Raw genomic sequence first — 17,703 nt, 5'->3', positions numbered from 1 at the left:
CTTAGTAATGACCGGTAAAGATTCCAGAATCTTCTCATGCGGCGTGCCCGCCACTAGATGATTCTGTAATCCTTCAACCCATCTCACCAAATTTCTAGCCAAGCAAATTGAAGCTATAGCCGGTTTAAAAGAAAAAGCCACTGCATCCCATGCTCTTTTGAGCAAGGCTTCAGCCTTTTTGTCCATAGGATCTTTAAGGGATCCTGCATCTTCAAAAGATAAATCCGAGTTTTTAGAATATTGCGCCAAAGCAGCATCTAACTTAGGGCATTTTGACCAAGGAGATTCTTCTTCATCTTTGAAGGGAAACCTCCTTTTAAAAGATCTTGGAATAAACAAACGTTTTTCCGGATCTTTCCACTGAGATTTAATAAGTTCCTTAATGGAGTCATGTATGGGAAAAACCTTGATTGCTTCTTGTACCAAACCCTTATAAATGTTATCACGAACGGAAGTAACAGGTAAATCAGATTTAATCTGTTCAGAGTCATACACTGCCTTTAGTATTTCTTCCGTATCCTCTGCAGAAAATAAATAGCGAGTAGCTTTGACTGCCTTAGATCTCTCTGAGACATCTGATTCTATGGCTTCCCCCTCTTCTTCTGAACCTTCAGAAGAGACCTGAACATTAGATACAGGGTCTAGCTGAGGAATCCCAGGTTGCTGATCTAAGCGATCAGCATCGGATTGACCTGCCTGTGGGTCTCCCAGATGATCTACCCTGTGTGGAATAGACGCTGAGGATTGATCCTGGGTAACTGACAGTGCTGATCTGAAAGCAGTAAAAGTATTAGAGATTTCATCCTTCACTGTTTGCATTAGGTCTAATAGTGCTAAAGTAGCCTGGGAGCTCTCTTCCCCTGGAGTAGGAGGTGGTTTTGACTGTAAATGACAGTCTCTGCATATATTTTTAGTTGCCCCCTCCTGAAGCCTAGCATTGCACACTCTACATCTTATTTTTTGCTTTGCTGTGGCTTTCTGTGGGGAGAAAACACAAGACAGAGAACATTCTATTATTGCAATGTTGCCTGTAACATGTGAAAAAAAACTTCCACTGCTCGCCCACATATCCGCGGACCTGCGCCAGCCTCCTGGGATACAGCCGCCAGGGTGTCATCTGCTGCCGTGTTGGAGGTCTGCAGCTGCTCCATATTGCAGCGTATGCGGCGTTACATGTGCGTCCAAGTGTGGCTTGTATAGCCACACTTCCTGGTTCTGGACGCCACCCCGCCCGTCCTCCCCAGAAACCGGAAGCGGAAGTGACGTCATACCTTTGGCGAAATCCCGCGAGATTAGCACTCGGCCACTCCGATCCGGCTGCGCACAATCACGCCATGTAAGGCGGCCATGGTGGCTTCTCCTACAAGCGAGAGTGAAGGAGACCAGATAAAACACATTCCCTTACCGTCTCCCACCAGGGCCGAAACTTCCGTTACCAGCCCCTAACCACCACAAGGCAGTAAATCCTATCTATAACATCGGTGCCCCAGGCAACCCCCATGCCAGACAAAATAACAAAGGAGCTCACTAATCAGGCGTCCAGCATGAATGGGAAACAACAAAAAACTGAATGAGAGGGGGAGGAGGAGTCCTTTATGGACTCATACCTAATTAACTTTACAATTTATTTCAGGTGTTTCCAGTGTGACAGGAGACAACAATGTCTCAGCAGCAGCCGTCCTGGAGGACGATGGGAGAAATATGTCATATTCTAGGTTCTTCAAAGTAGCCACCTTTTGCTTTGATTACTGCTATGCACACTCTTGGCATTCTCTTGATGAGCTTCAAGAGGTAGTCACCTGAAATGGTTTTCACTTCACAGGTGTGCCCTGTCAGGTTTAATAAGTGGGATTTCTTGCCTTATAATTGGGGTTGGGACCATCAGTTGCGTTGTGGAGAAGTCAGGTGGATACACAGCTGATAGTCGTACTTAATAGACTGTTAGAATTTGTATTATGGCAAGAAAAAAGCAGCTAAGTAAAGAAAAACGAGTGGCCATCATTACTTTAAGAAATGAAGGTCAGTCAGTCCGAAAAATTGGGAAAACTTTGAAAGTGTCCCCAAGTGTAGTATCAAAAACCATCAAACGCTACAAAGAAACTGGCTCACATGCGGACCGCCCCAGGAAAGGAAGACCAAGAGTCACCTCTGCTGTGGAGCATAAGTCCATCTGAGTCACCAGCCTCAGAAATCGCAGGTTAACAGCAGCTCAGATTAGAGACCAGGTCAATGCCACACAGAGTTCTAGCAGCAGAAATATCTCTAGAACAATTGTTAAGAGGAGACTGTGTGAATCAGGCCTTCATGGTAGAATATCTACTAGAAAACCACTGCTAAGGACAGGCAACAAGCAGAAGAGACTTGTTTGGGCTAAAGAACACAAGGAATGGACATTAGACCAGTGGAAATCTGTGCTTTGGTTTGATGAGTCCAAATTTGAAATTTTTGGTTCCAACCACCGTGTCTTTGTGCGACGCAGAAAAGATGAACGGATGGTCTCTACATGCCTGGTTCCCACCATGAAGCATGGAGGAATGGTTCCCACCATGAAGCATGGAGTGTGATGGTGTTGGGGTGCTTTGCTGGTGACACTGTTGGGTATTTATTCAAAATTGAAGGCATACTGAACAAGCATGGCTACCACAGCATCTTGCAGCAACATGCTATTCCATCCAGTTTGCGTTTAGTTGGACCATCATTTACTTTTCAACAGGACAATGACCCCAAACACACCTCCAGGCTGTGTAAGGGCTATTTGACCAGGAAAGAGTGATGGGGTGCTGCGCCAGATGACCTGGCCTCCACAGTCACCAGACCTGAACCCAATCGAGATGGTTTAGGGTGAGCTGGACCGCAGAGTGAAGGCAAAAGGGCCAACAAGTGCTAAGCATCTCTGGGAACTTCTTTAAGACTGTTGGAAGACCACTTCAGGTGACTACCTCTTGAAGCTCATCAACAGAATGCCAAGAGTGTGCAAAGCAGTAATCAAAGCAAAAGGTGGCTACTTTGAAGAACCTAGAATATGACATATTTTCAGTTGTTTCACAGTTTTTGGTTATGTACTATACTTCCACATGTGTTAATTCATCGGTTGGATGCCTTCAGTGTGAATCTACAATGTTCATAGTCATGAAAATAAAGAAAAAAACTCTTTGAATGAGAAGGTGTGTCCAAACTTCTGGTGTGTACTGTATGTCTGAGTTAGGCGACACTATGGACGTAACGTGTGAGGAGGAGGAGGAGGATGAAGTACCTGCTGATGGTGCAGTTTTGGAGGTGTTTGATACAAGCGAAGCTGGGGAGGATGATTATGATGATACTGATGACATGTGGGCTCCCAATAGAGGAGATGAACAGTTCAGAGGGGGAGTCAGAGATGAGTAGGAGGAGACGAGTTGCTGAAAGAAGCAGGGGGAGCTCGTCAGAAACAGCTGGTGGCAGTGTCTGGCGCCATGTATCGCCACCTATGGACAGCCAGCCAACATGAATACCATAGTGCCCACACCCCAGGGTGGCTCAGTGGTGTGCACATTTTTTATAGTGTGTATGCCAAAGATCAGAGCAATGCCATCTGTACTCTCTGCCACCAAAAATTGAGCCGTGGAAAGGCCAACACCCACGTAGGGACAACTGCCTTACGAAGGCACATGCAGAAAAGGCATAAACTGCAATGGGAAGACCACCTGAGCAAAAGCAGCACACAAAAGCAAAGCCACCCTCCTCCTCCTCTTCCTCCTTCAGGTGCATCATCTTTTTCAGCCTCTTTCTCCCTTGCACCTTCACAATCACAGCCAACCTCTTCCACTCCGCCTCTCACCTTGAGCGGCTCCTGCTCAACAGCAGCTAGGTGTCCGTGAGGGAAAATCTTTGAGCAGAAGAAGCCAATGTCTGCCAGTCACCCCCTTGCCTGGCGTCTGACAGCTGGCTTGGCGGAACTGTTATCCCGCCAGCTATTACCATACCAGCTGGTGGACTCTGAGGCCTTCCAAAAATTTGTGGCCATTGGGGCACCGCAGTGGAAGATACCAGGCCGCAATTATTTCTCTAAAAAGGCGATACCCAAACTGTACCGGGAAGTAGAAAGGCAAGTGGTGTCATCTCTGGCACACAGCGTTGCGTCAAGGGTCCATCTGACCACGGATGCCTGGTCTGCCAAGCATGGTCAGGGCAAGTACATTACTTACACAGCCAATTGGGTCAACCTGGTGACCGATGGCAAGCAGGGAGTACGTGGCTGTGCAGCGGACCAACTTGTGACACCTCCACGGCTTGCAGGCAGGCCTGCTGCCACCTCCTCTCCTTCTCCTCCTACTACATCCTCTTCGCTATTGTCCTCCTCCTCCTTGGCTGAGTGGCAGCGCAACTCTACTGGTGCTGTGATCTCCTCTCCAGCTACACAGCCCCAGCTCCCCAGGGCCTATGCTGCATGCCAGGTACGACGGTGTCACGCCATCTTAGAAATGTCTTGCCTCAAAGTGGAGAGTCACACTGGAGGAGCTCTCCTGGCTGCTCTGAACAAACAGGTGGATCAGTGGCTGACCCCGCACCAACTGGAGTTTGGCAACGTGGTGTGACAACAGCAGCAATCTCATTTCGGCTTTGAATTTGGGAAAATTGACACATGTACCCTGCATGGCACATGTGCTCAATCTCGTAATCCAGAGATCTGTGTCTAAGTACCCAGGACGTCCTATAGCAGGCCAGGAAGTTGTGTGGGAATTTCAGGCGGTCTTACAAGGCCATGGCACGCTTGGCCGATATTCAGCGGAGAAACAACTTGACGGTGAGGCGCTTGATTTGCGATAGCCCGACTGGCTGGAATTCGACCCTCCTGATGTTCGACCGCCTGCTACAACAGGAGAAAGCCATATAACAGTATCTCTACAACTACAGTCAAAGGACACAGTCTGGGGAGATGGGGATGTTCTGGCCGAAGTACTGGACTCTCATGCGAAATGCCTGCAGGCTCATGCAGCCGTTTGAGGAGGTGACAAACATGGTGAGTCGCAGTGAAGGCGCCATCAGCGACTTGATCCCGTATGCCTTCTTTCTGGAGCGTGCCGTGCGTAGAGTGGTGGATTCAGCTGTGGATGAGCATGAACAGGAACAGTTACAGGAGGAAGCGTTGTGGGATCAATTCTCATCAGAACCAGATGTTTCCTCAACACCTGCAGCAGCACAGAGGAGGGGGGGGGGGGGAGGAGGAGTCGTTTGGGGAAGAGGAGTCAGATAATGAGGAAGGTGGGGGGGGGGGGGGTTTGAGGAGGAGGAGGCAGCAGAAGAACAACAACTGCAGCAGGCGTCGCAGGGGGCTTGTGCTGCTCAACACTCCTGTGGTATTGTTCGTGGCTGGGGGGAGGAGGAGAACTTATCTGATGTCACTGAGGAAGAGCAAGAGGAGTTGGATAGTACGTCTGGATCCAACTTTGTGCAGATGGCGTCTTTCATGCTGTCCAGCCTATTGAGGGACTCACGTATAAAAAAAAAACCTCAAGGGGAATGAGCTGTACTGGGTGGCCACGCTACTAGACCCTCGGTATAGGCACAAAGTGGCGGACATGTTACAAACAGCAATAAAATGTGATTTCTGCCCATAAAAAATGCTGCTGTGCGTCAAATCCTGATTTTTCCCGGGGAGTTTTGGCGTGTATTACACTCCGCCATGCCCCCCTCCAGGTGTTAGACCCCTTGAAACATTTTTTTCCATTACTTTTGTGGCCAGCATAAATGTTTCTAGTTTTCAAAGTTCGCCTCCCCATTGAAGTCTACTGCGGTTTGAGGAAGTTCGCGAACCGAAAATCGGAGGTTGGGGCCATCTCTAGCTACCATATGTAACCCCTTGTTAAAATGCCAGTTGCCTGCCATACTTCACAATTCAGTGATATACTGACCCGGAGTGCTTAACCTTCTTAAAACAGAAGGAATTTACAATATACCAGCTTTTACATGAACATCTGTGGTTACCCACAATGCACCGCTACTGAATATGCAAATTATCTCTTTATGCTCCTGAAGCCAGTCTAGCATCCAGTACCGTTGGTGTCTAGCAAGCCTATAGCTTTACATTTAAAGCTATAGGCATGCTATACAGCAGCAGTTCTGGATGCTATCCTGGCTTCAGGGGCATAAAGAGGTAATTTGCATATTCAGTAACAGTGCATTGTGGGTAACCACAGATGTTCACTTAAAGCTGAATTATTGTAAAATTCCTTCCGTTTTAAGAAGACAAACCCCACTGAGCATTGCTTTTTAGTAATAGGGATTTTCTGTCTTTTAGTCCCTTGTACTTTCCTTGTGGTTTTGTGTCTCCCCGAGCTGCATGGTTACTGTGTTATACTGACCCTGAGAAACTGCTTTTCTACTAAGCTTGCTGGGTGCTGAGGCATCACGCTTCCTTCAGATCCGTGACTTAAAACCACACAAAGAGAGGCAGGGAACTGGCATGTTCAAAGATGATGGTGGTGGGGTGGTGATGTAAAGGGGATAACTGATAACGGAGAACCAGTTCAGTTGATGAATGCACAATAAATTAATAACTGAATCAAGGAAACCCAAAGACAGAATTCATGTGTTCTTTCATTCAACAGATGTGTTATTATTAATATTTAGTATTTACATTGCTCTGACATCTGTAGTGCTGTACAGCGTATATAGTTTTATCACTTAACTGTCCCCTCAGAGGGACAATCTAATCCCTACCATAGTCACGTGTCCATCATAGTCTAGGGCCAATTTGTTTACATTAACTTAGGTTAGGGGGAATACCAATTAGCTTATCTGTACGTATTTAGGACTTGGGAGGAAACCAGAGTGCCCGGAGGAAACCCACATAGACACAGGGAGAACACACAAACTCAGTGCAGATGGTGCCCTGGCTGTGATTTAAATCGTGAAGTCTGCACTGCAAGGCATGAGTGCTACTTACTACCCCACTATGCTGCCCATTACAGAGCCTTGAGAGAGAGTGTGCTCTCAGTCAGGGTCACCTCATTCATATGACTGTAAAACCTCATCATACACATGTATGAGGATTGTCACAACGGCATGTCACACAATGGAGTAGCACAGAGCAAGCGTGGTAAGTACCAAGAACCATGTGCTCAGCCAAGACAATCCACCAGACTGATTGCTTGCTGATGCATAGAGGAGAGTTGAGGGCCAATGTGCACATGCTAGATTCTCGGTAGGTGTGGCCTGGACCGACCAGCTTGGCCGAAAACCATCTAGCATGTATACAAGGTGTTGTTTCCTGTGACAGTTCCTAATTAACATTGGAGACAAAAGAGTTAAAACAGTTGTTTTTGTATATGTTGTTCCAGTACCAATTAATGCTGATAATATTTTTGGTATTTTAGTTATCATCTCTTAACAGAGGTATTATGTAATCGCTCCAAAGAACTTGAAGGTTGCGTCCCTTACTGTCCCTCAAAGAGGCTCTCAATCTAATGCTGGGTACACACAGATTTTCTGGCCTATTTACTGTCATATCAATAATTTCCAACATGTCCAATTTGCTTTCCGATCGATTTCCGTGAACTTTAATAGAAAAATAGATTGGAAAATGCTTGGAAATCGATCGGAAAGCAAAATCTAACATGTAGGAAATAATCGATCTGACAGTAAATTGGCCAGAAAATCTCATAGTGTGTACCCAGCATCATCTTTACCATGGAAGAAGTGACGAAGTGTACTTCTGTTTGCACACAGAAGGAGCGATCAGAGTGGTTGTTTAGTGTAAGTTTGTTCAGTGTGAGGATTGGTGCTGCTCTGCGAATCCACTTGGTAGTGGCTAGGAGAATCTGGATACTGACAGAAGAAAGAGGGCACTCAAGTGTACAGCTGTGACACATGGCCAGCTGGCCACAGAATAACCTCACCTTGAGATGTTGCTATCATGCCTATACATGTTTCTCAGCTTGTGTGCTTTTGTCCCACTTGCCGGGGACCAGGCTTATGATCAATCGTGTCTCTTTCCTAGATCTTGCAGTGTAGAATGAGCAGCCTCTTTCTGCCACTAGTCCCGTCCCGCATGCGTGTCCTGCACTCTGCGGGCGCACAGCGGGCGGGTGGGCACTAGAGCTCTCTGTGATGTTTGTTTAGACACTTTGCATGTCTGTCCCCTCTCTGCACTGTAAAGGTCACAGGCAGCTGGTCTCCAGTGCGGCTGATCTAGTTGGAGATGCGTGTGGGAAAAGACACGGTGGACACCATGTGTAGCAATCAACTGGTTTATTTGCAATGCAACGTGTTTCAGGGAGATAAACCTAACCTGAGGAAAGGAGCTTATGTTCCTGAAACGTGTTGTGTTTCAAATAAACCAGTTCATTGGGGGGAAAAAAAACCACAGTGGAGACCGTGTATAAAACATGCATCTCACCAACTAGATCCACCACACTGTAGCCTAGCCGCCATGACTTGTAGTGTGCAGAATCACAGTGCACCAAAGGGGATAGACACGCAAAGTGTCTAAACAAACATCCTGGAGAGCTTCTCTGCCCACCCATCCGTTTTACACCCGCAGAGTGCAGGACATGCACGCGGGACAGGTCTAGTGGCAGAAAGAGGCTGTTCGTTCTACACTGCAAAATCTGGGAAAGAGATAGGACTGATCCTAAGACAAGACGGTCCCCGGCAAGAAGGACAAAAGCACACAAGCTGGGAAACCACTTGTAACAGCTGTATCCGTGAGTGCACTCTTTCTTCTGTATCCAGATAATCTGTACCATAGACATATTGTGAAAAGCCAATCAACGTATCTGTATGTTTTTGGGATATGATAGGAAATTGGACTACCCAGAGCAAACACAGGGAGAACATGCAATCTCCATGCACATAATATAAACTTAACTGCCTGAATATCCCTTTCACTACCATTTTCTTTAACAAGGACATACCTTATAATTCCCACTAGAAGTGACAGACCCCACAAGGCAGTGCTAGCCGTCCACCAAAGATCAGACTTGGCATCGATCACCCCAGCATCTGCAGCCCAGGCCACATGTTCACATGGATAATACAGCTGATCAAATAGGTTTCCAATGACAGATATCCAACGGATTAGAGAGTCTTGTTCCTGAAATAAAGCAAGCAAAACACTTAACACCACACTTTTACAAACTGATATGCTACTTGAAAGACACGCCAAATCACAACCTACAACACTAACAATTTGAATGTATGAAAAAAAAAAAAAAACCCCACACAATAATGAAGTGCATGTTGCTTTGCTTATACTGTATGCTGTGCACTATGCCACTTGCAATGCACTTTATTCAAGCAATGTGCACATAACGTGAGTTGCCCCATTTCCCATTTGCACAATGCCTGTTATGTAGTTTGCATTAAAGGGAATCTGAAGTGAAAAACTTATGAAATAATGAATTGTATGTATAGTACAGCAAAAAAAAAATAGTACATTAACAGCACAGATATTGTTTCCAGTACAGGAAGAGTTAAGGAACTTCAGTTGTTATCTATACAAAAGAGCTTCTCTGAGCTCCACAGCCAAATTGGTTGCCGATTTCTGGAGCATTATACCTAGTACACGCCATACAATTTTCTGTTCGATTTTTCTGCTAGATTTTCTGTTAGATTACTTTCTGCAAAGTACTGGTAGAGACTGGTTATTATCTCTGGTGCATTGTCTTCTGGTTATCTCCTGCTGAGCAGAAGTGGTAGTAGTTGCTAGGCAGATAGATGGTTAGATAGATCATTTCCAACATTTTGGAAATGATCTATCTGGCAGGTAAATCTAACAGAAAATTGTATGGTGTGTACCTAGCATTATACATCAAAGAAACAATGACAGGCAGCTTCAGATAAGATTCAATGAGAGGAGAAGTTCAAAGGGTCATTAGCTCTGCAAACCACACTCTGTATTTTAAACTATAAGACACAGCAAACTGCAAATATGACAATATGATGCAATGCTATAAAAAAGTGTTCTATAACTAAAATAAAAATGAGACTAATTTATTTGCTACTAATGTTTTATTCCTTATCCGTACTAACATACAATTCATTATATCATACATTTTTTTTCACTTCAGTGTCACTTTAAAGCCAGTAAATTTCTACTTGTGCAGTGTGTGCATGTAAATGTTACTGCTGTTAGGGGATCACTCTTGCTCTATGCAGCTAATGATACAAAACATGCAGCTGGAGAAAGTACAATTTTACATCATTGCTGAATCCCTTTTCTTCTCACAGATGAACATTACTACAGTATGTGAAATTACATTACTTGCACACCTTTGATCTGTTTTCATTATCTAGTCCTTGGACTTGTCTCAAATACAGATTATGATCACAGTTATACAAATACATATATTGTAGGTGAAGCCCTAGATCACCAGGGAAACCATATGGGGAAGGGAAAGAGAAAGTACTAGACACCAGGGAACTGTTTAGGGATAGAAGGAGAACCACAAACATCAGGGAACTGTATAGGGGTGAAGGGGGAGGACCACTAGACACAAGGGAACTGTATAGGGGAGGAAGGGGGCCATTAGACACCAAGGAATTATACAGGGGAGGAAGGGGCCATTAGACACCAGAGAACATTTATAAGGGAGGGAGGTGGCCACTAGACATTGGAGGTTGGCTTACAAATTAGTCCTAGTGTTCAATTTCTGCCCACTTTGTATTTGAGTTTGACACCCCTAACATAAATGAACATATGCTTACTTATATATTTATGTGCTCAATTCAGGAATACTTTAAGTGCCACACACAATGACATACTGTGTATGAACCTGTAGGACCCTGGAAGTGAGGCAAAACCAAAGAGGCAGCCATAACAGAAACAGAGCAGGTAAGCAGAGGCAGAAGGCTGCCAGCACAGATCAGTAAGGCTGGCCCATGTCAGCCTAGTGCCATTCAACTTTAGCCTGCAACAACCAAGTCAGGCACTACTTAAAACTCTGGGTTGACAAAACGGAACTCACCACCAAGTGTCTGAGAGAATGAACACAGTGCAGAGGTATGGTAATTCCACAAAACTATTGGAGATCTAGTCACCAGAATCCTGGGGTCATACGTTGTGCTATGCTGACCCTCCACTGCTGATCATTAACTGTGGCTGGGATTCACTTTAACTTTTAAAATTACATTTGGGAATGTCACCGCTTGTACAAGAATCTCTCTCCACTCAATTTCTGTCAAAGCCACCTTTCCAGACAGGCTTTACTCTGCTGGAATTTAGAAGCACCGGACAAGAGAAAGATGCCCACTAGCACTCCTCCAATTAAACTCTGCCAGACCCAGGGAAGGCTTTTCAGAATATACACTGGTAAGTCAGCAAAGCCAGGGAAAGGATAAAAATGGAGCAGACCATCAATTACCCCAACAAGGTATAGCAAATACCGGAATCTGGCACTTATTTCTGCAGCAGACCGTGGAACCTGCAAGATTGCCATCATGTATCATAGCAGTTATATATGTGGACACTGCAATCTTTTATCTCTATTTGCATTGTAGCAGGGTTCGGCAACTATATTTACAATATTCTAAAGGCTTTGTTTCATCACTAGAGAGCACATGCATTTTTAACCACCTGAGCGGTCTGGACGAGCTCAGCTCGTCCAACACCGCCGGAGGTCGCCGCTCAGGCCCTGCTGGGCCGATTTTCATCAAATAAAAAGCAGCACACGCAGCCGGCACTTTGCCAGCCGCGTGTGCTGCCTGATCGCCGCCGCTCTGCGGCGATCCGCCGCGAGCAGCGGCGAAAGAGGGTCCCCCCAGCCGCCTGAGCCCAGCGTAGCCGGAACAAAAAGTTCCGGCCAGCGCTAAGGGCTGGATCGGAGGCGGCTGACGTCAGGACGTCGGCTGACGTCGATGACGTCACTCCGCTCGTCGCTATGGCGACGATATAAGCAAAACAAGGAAGGCCGCTCATTGCGGCCTTCCTTGTTTATTCTGGGCGCCGGAGGCGATCGGAAGATCGCCTCCGGAGCGCCCTCTAGTGGGCTTTCATGCAGCCAACTTTCAGTTGGCTGCATGAAATAGTTTTTTTTTTATTTAAAAAAAACCCTCCCGCAGCCACCCTGGCGATTTAATCAGAACGCCAGGGTGGTTAAAGGACAACTGAAGTGAGAGGTATACAGAGGCTATCATATTTATTTACTTTTAAACCATACCAGTTGCCTGGAAGCCCTGTTGATCTATTAGGCTGCAGTAGTGGCTGAATCCCACCAGAAACAAGCATGCAGCTAATCCTGTCAGATCTGACAAGTAAAATTACCATGTGCAAGACACCCGCTGGGAATACACGGTTTGCTTTTTCGGTGATAAGATGGTTCGCTAGATAATTTCCGACATGTCTAATCTCCCTTTTGATTCTTTTGCCGCTCTATTTCTGATAGAAGTGAATGGAAAAAGATAAGAAAAACGAGCGGAAGATAAGAGAATCGACTGCAGAATCGAGTGGCAAAAACGATCGAGAGGAGAAACGCACGGCAGAAACGAACCGTGTATTCCAAGCATAAGAATGAAGAATTATATAATTTATGTAGTTAGCTTTGAAATCTTATCAGTGAACTGACTTTTATTTGATGGGTTTGACAATGTAATGTAACTGCATCATGAGCAACTCACTTTCTTTCCTAGACCATACTGAAGAGAGTATGCAAGCATAGACAGGTCATCAAACAACCTCAATACTGTCCGGCAGTGGCTTAGTTGTGAAGCTACAATAAGAAGGCTCTTTCCACACTGCTGCTTATCTCCATGCTTCTTCGCAACAACACCTCCAAGTAACTGGCAGCTGTAGCACAATGTCCGCATCTATAAAGAAAACATGGAGGCAATTAGACTTTGAAGTGCATGCACACATCAATCAAACCAAAACCCTTGAGGGCCCTTTCACAATGGTGCGGTGCTTTATTTTTACTGCAGCCCATTATTGGGCCTTGCATAGCTATGCGTTGTGGCGGAAGTGACATTTTCACCACATTCCCAATGCAAGGGCAAACCTATGTTACAGTGTGGCTCTGCGGTGACCTAGGGCAAAGTCTGGTGGATCAGAAGTCATGCAAGTCTATAGCGACGTGTTTTTTTTTTTAAATGCCCGCCGCAAGTTTTACATGATGCGAGTATGCGGTTTTTAGCAATACACTTTTGCGCACATGATCTACAGGAAATGAATGTCACTGCCTGCTTGGCCAGCTGCAAAACGGGGATTACTGCACACTAATGCAGTAAGCCCCGATGGCCTGTTTTGGCGGGACGCACCGCTACCACCAATATACAGTGTGAACCCGGCCTTAAAGTGACTCTGTTAAATATTTGCTTACTAAGGTAAGGGCTTGTTTCCACTGTTGCGACGCGATTTCGCCGGCATTCCGACGCTTGTAAAAACGCATGCGGATGCATTTCCGCATGCGTTTTTACCCGCGATTTCGCATGGCAGGGTGCCATGCGAAATTAACCATGACACTGCCAGGGCAAAATAAAATTGAAAAAGGTGCGAAATCGCGGGTAAAAACGCATGTAACAAACGCATGCGTTTTTACTATCAAATACATTAGCGGCGATTCGCATGCATTCCACTCGCAGGCGAATTCGTTGGCTCTTTTGTGCGTTTTTTTACCGCTGAAAAAAACGCACCTCAACAACGCTACAGTGGAAACAGGCCCATCCATTTGCATTACATGTGCGAATCTGCATGCGTTAGACGCATGCAGATTCGCGATAGTGGAAACGAGCCCTAAACACCTGCACAGATTATGATAAGTGACAAGACATTTAAGCTCCGAAAGTCATTAAAAAATTCCAAACAAACAAAACAACACTATATATATGGGCAGCACGGTGGCGTAGTGGTTAGCGCTCTTGCCTTGCAATGCTGGGTTCCCAGTTCGAATCCCAGCCAGGTCAACATCTGCAAGGACTTTGTATGTTCTCCCCGTGTCTGCGTGGGTTTCCTCAGGGTACTCCGATTTCCTCCCACATCCCAAAAAAAACATACAAATAAGTTAATTGGCTTCCCCCTAAAAAAAATTGGCCCTAGACTACGATACATACACTACACAATACATACATGGACATAGGACTATGGCAGGGATTAGATTGTGAGCCCCTCAGAGGGACAGTTAAGTGACAAGACAATATACTCTGTACAGCGCTGCGGAAGATGTCGGCGCTATATAAATACTAAATAATAATAATATATACTTACCTCAGTAGAGGGAAGCCTCTGGACAGGGCAGAGGCTTTAACGAACTTCTTACGCCCCTCGGTTCTTGCATGTGACCTTTTGAAAATATCCAACAATATTGACTAACATGGTGCTTCCTTCCACAATCTCCTCCGTGTACAGGCACAGCCACAGAAGCTGTGGCTTTGAATTGGGCCTGTGCGAGTTCAGAACCGCACACGTCCAAATAGAGCAAGCGCCCATGCCTGTCTTTTTTCCTTTGAGCACAAGCGCTTCCTCTCACTGGGCAGGCCCAGTCTGGATCTCTCACATGCCCAGTAAGTATGCACTTGGGCTACTTGATACCAGGAATCTACTCTTCCTGCAGTCAGATTCTGTAACTGTGCTAAATGGGGGATAGCAATGAAGGCAATGAGCAGCAAGCATAGCATCTCTGGTAAGTAAATGTAGTTAATTTAAACATTGTGCTTCACGTTAGGGTTCCCCTAATAGGGGTTTCAACTTGAACCTCTTAGTGAACTTTCCTAGCTATGTTTTGTATACTACTTTATAATTTTTGCCAGTCATTTGTTTTCCAAATTAGAAATATGATGTATACAGCAGCATACATTACTGTTTTCTATTTACGTTTGCAATTCTTAAAATTTTGTTATTGGTTACCTGCTACTTTATATTTTTCTTGTCTAGTAAACTGCAAAATGTTTGTTCACCTTATTGCTTTACAATAACCGTAATTTGAATATCCCTGTGATAGGACACGTCTGCCGCTTCCCAGGAAAAAAAAAAAATCAGAAGTTCTCATGAGAACTTGCTTTGACAACATAAGCTCACTGAGTTTGTACATACACTTTTTTTTCCCAGCTGCACATCCAGAAGACTGCCATCCAGCCTAACAGCTGTTTCTGTTTCCTAGGACAAATGTAGCTGCAGGCAATAGATTCCTGTTTACTCTTCTGTAGTATAGCTATAAACCATAAAGGAAACCTGAAGCAAGAGGTATATGAAGGCTGCCTTACTTGTCTTCTTTTAACCAATGCCAGTTGCCTGGCAGTTCTGCATCAGTAGTGTTCGCATCACACACCTGAAACAAGCATGCTGCTAATCTTGTCAGAAACCTCTGATCTGCATGCTTGTTCAGGGCCTATGGCTATAGGTATTAGAGGAAGAGGATCAGTAGGACTGCCAGGCAATTGGTAAAAATAAATATGGCAGCCTCTATATGCCACTCACAAACATTAATACAAAATTACACACAGCTGGGTACGGGTATTTGCCTGTCAGTGATATGCAAAAGCACTCCTATTTGTTCAGTACTTTGCAAGAAGTATTCCAAAAATAAAAAAAAAAACAAGTCCCAAAGCAATGAAGTTAAAGTACCCTCTAATTCATAAAATTGTAATTGCGGAATCTCCGGCCCACGGGAGGAGGTTAGGGTTCGGCAGAAGACAGGAGGTAGTTAGTGTTAGGCACCGGAGAGGAAGAGGGTAGTGTTTGCAGTGGCTGGAGAGTGTAATGGTGTAATGGTTAATGCCTCTGACACAGGCAACATGGGTTAGAATCTTGGTTCATCCTGTTCAGTAAGCCAGCACCTAATCAGTAAGAAGTCCCTGGGCTAGACTCCCTAATACTGCTACAGCCTACAGAGTGCACTCTTTCTGCAGCTCAAGCACTTAAAGAGCCACCAGGAGAAAAGCACAATATAAATGTTATTTGTTTTGTCTAAGATTTTGGGGGTTATAATGTTAGGGTGAAGAGAGGTTAGGCAGAAGAGGTGAGAGGTTAGTTTTAGGCAGGGTTCACAGTGACAGTGAAAACAGACTGTTTATCAGATCGGACCCTATTGGATCAATGGGCATGTTCACGGATTCTATCCCAGGCAGAGGAAAATGATAAGCTAATGGATCCATTGCTTCAGTTCTTTTGAGTGAACAGCAGACTTGTGGGGTACATGATAATAGACACCACACATGCTACGGACGCCTATGGGATGGATGAAAGGAAAATACACTGTTCATTATCACTAGGCACTTTGACGTACATCTTATTGCATTCTGTCGTCACCTTTTGCCTTCATGTGTCACCTCACCGAAGCAGACAAGTGCCTCAATAATGCTGGGGCTCCCCACTACAATAAAACAGACCAACAGAAATCCTCCCCCCAGGAAGGGTTCTCAGTTGGCCACTGCTGGGGTTCCCATCGGTATGACGGATGTTCCTAGCAACCAAAGCAGCAGCAGCAATAAATGCAAAAAAGTGCTAGTAAGACAGCCTGCCTGCAAGGAACCCAGTGTATCTGCACAGGATATGCAGGTTTGTGTGCAGAGGAGATGGTAGGTTAACGTGAGGCAGAGGAAAGGTGGAAGCCACAAATTCTGAAACAGAGGTAACTTTGATCATTGTACCCTCTGCGATCATTGCTCACTGCTTTACGTCCATGCACAGTGCATTGTTCTAGGACTTGGTGAGAAGACGTACAAAGTTTCGTCCACAAATCAGATTGAGGGTACGTTTCCACTTGAGCGGCGCGATTTGCTCGCGGAAACCGCGTCAACGAATCCGCATGCGGTTGCGGATTCGTTGACGTTTCCATGCGGATTTTCACGCGGAATCGCCCGGGGTTTTAGCGACGCGATTTTAACCATGTCAATGCCGGCAAGCATTGACATGGGTTTTTAGACAAAATCGCACGCGGAAACGCCGGGAAAACCGCAAGACTAAAGAGCTTGCGGTTTTCCTATTTAGTTACATTACCGACGATTTGCGTGCGGGTGTGCGGCATGCGAATTCTGACGGTTCTGCTGTGCAGATTTTTTCTGCATAGCGAGCCGCACAGAATTCCTGACAAGTGGAAACAGCGCCATCCACTTGTATTGGTTGAGCGAATCTGCATGCGGGAAACGCATGCAGATTCGCTCGAGTGGAAACGAGCCCTAAGCTTTCACCTTCCGAGTTTCAAAGTAAAAGATGAAAGCTACCACATGAGTGGCTGCTAAAGACACTTATCCCAGCTATTCGAGCTGAGCTGCTGCTAACATGTGCCTCTCTACTCACCACTCTATCTCTGCCTCTGTACGACTCCAGGACATTTACCACACCGGCTACTGCTTTGGCCATCTTCACAGCTCTCTAATTCAGCTGGAAATAGGCATAAGCGTCACTGTCACCCAGCAGTGCTACTCAATCTGTTCTTCACAGAAGAATCACTTGTGAACTTCGGACTTCTGCGTCTCAAGCCTCCTTCTCACAAGACACACCCACAATTCGCATACCCATTACCCACAGCTCGTGTCTATTGGCGGAAGGTTACAATCACGTGTGAAAATCTTGGGACGCTGCTAGTGGGCCAAAGGACGTTGACAGCACACAGACGTGATCGCAAACCGCACGTGTGTTTAGAATGGAGCGGAACTGCATCAAAACTTCTTCTCTGCTCTTAAAGATACACAACAACATATTCAACTTTAAAGAAAATCATTTCTTTGTTACAGCTGATACAAATTCTGCAATAAATTTGCAGTGTCTACGTCCTGATTCATAGAAGCAGACAT

At 45.5% G+C, this 17,703-nt stretch overlaps 1 protein-coding gene across 2 annotated transcripts in view; it reads right to left on the bottom strand.

Moving 5' to 3' along the window:
• Positions 1-17,387, bottom strand: part of PEX11G (peroxisomal biogenesis factor 11 gamma) — a 30,270-nt gene extending 12,883 nt beyond the window's left edge. For both annotated transcript variants that reach the window (XM_068271212.1, XM_068271213.1), the window contains exons 1-3: positions 17,207-17,387; positions 12,595-12,783; positions 8,895-9,073 (exon numbers count right to left, since the gene is read on the bottom strand). In XM_068271212.1, the coding sequence (XP_068127313.1) occupies positions 8,895-9,073; positions 12,595-12,783; positions 17,207-17,269 (431 nt within the window). In that variant the 5' untranslated portion in view covers positions 17,270-17,387. The remainder of the gene's footprint in view (positions 1-8,894; positions 9,074-12,594; positions 12,784-17,206) is intronic.
• Between the last annotated feature and the right edge of the window lie 316 nt (positions 17,388-17,703).

The sequence above is a fragment of the Hyperolius riggenbachi genome, chromosome 1, assembly GCF_040937935.1.
Source record: "Hyperolius riggenbachi isolate aHypRig1 chromosome 1, aHypRig1.pri, whole genome shotgun sequence".
NCBI classification, from domain to species: domain Eukaryota; kingdom Metazoa; phylum Chordata; class Amphibia; order Anura; family Hyperoliidae; genus Hyperolius; species Hyperolius riggenbachi.
Note: the sequence above shows the minus strand (reverse complement) of the source record. Positions and strands in the feature narration are given on the sequence as shown.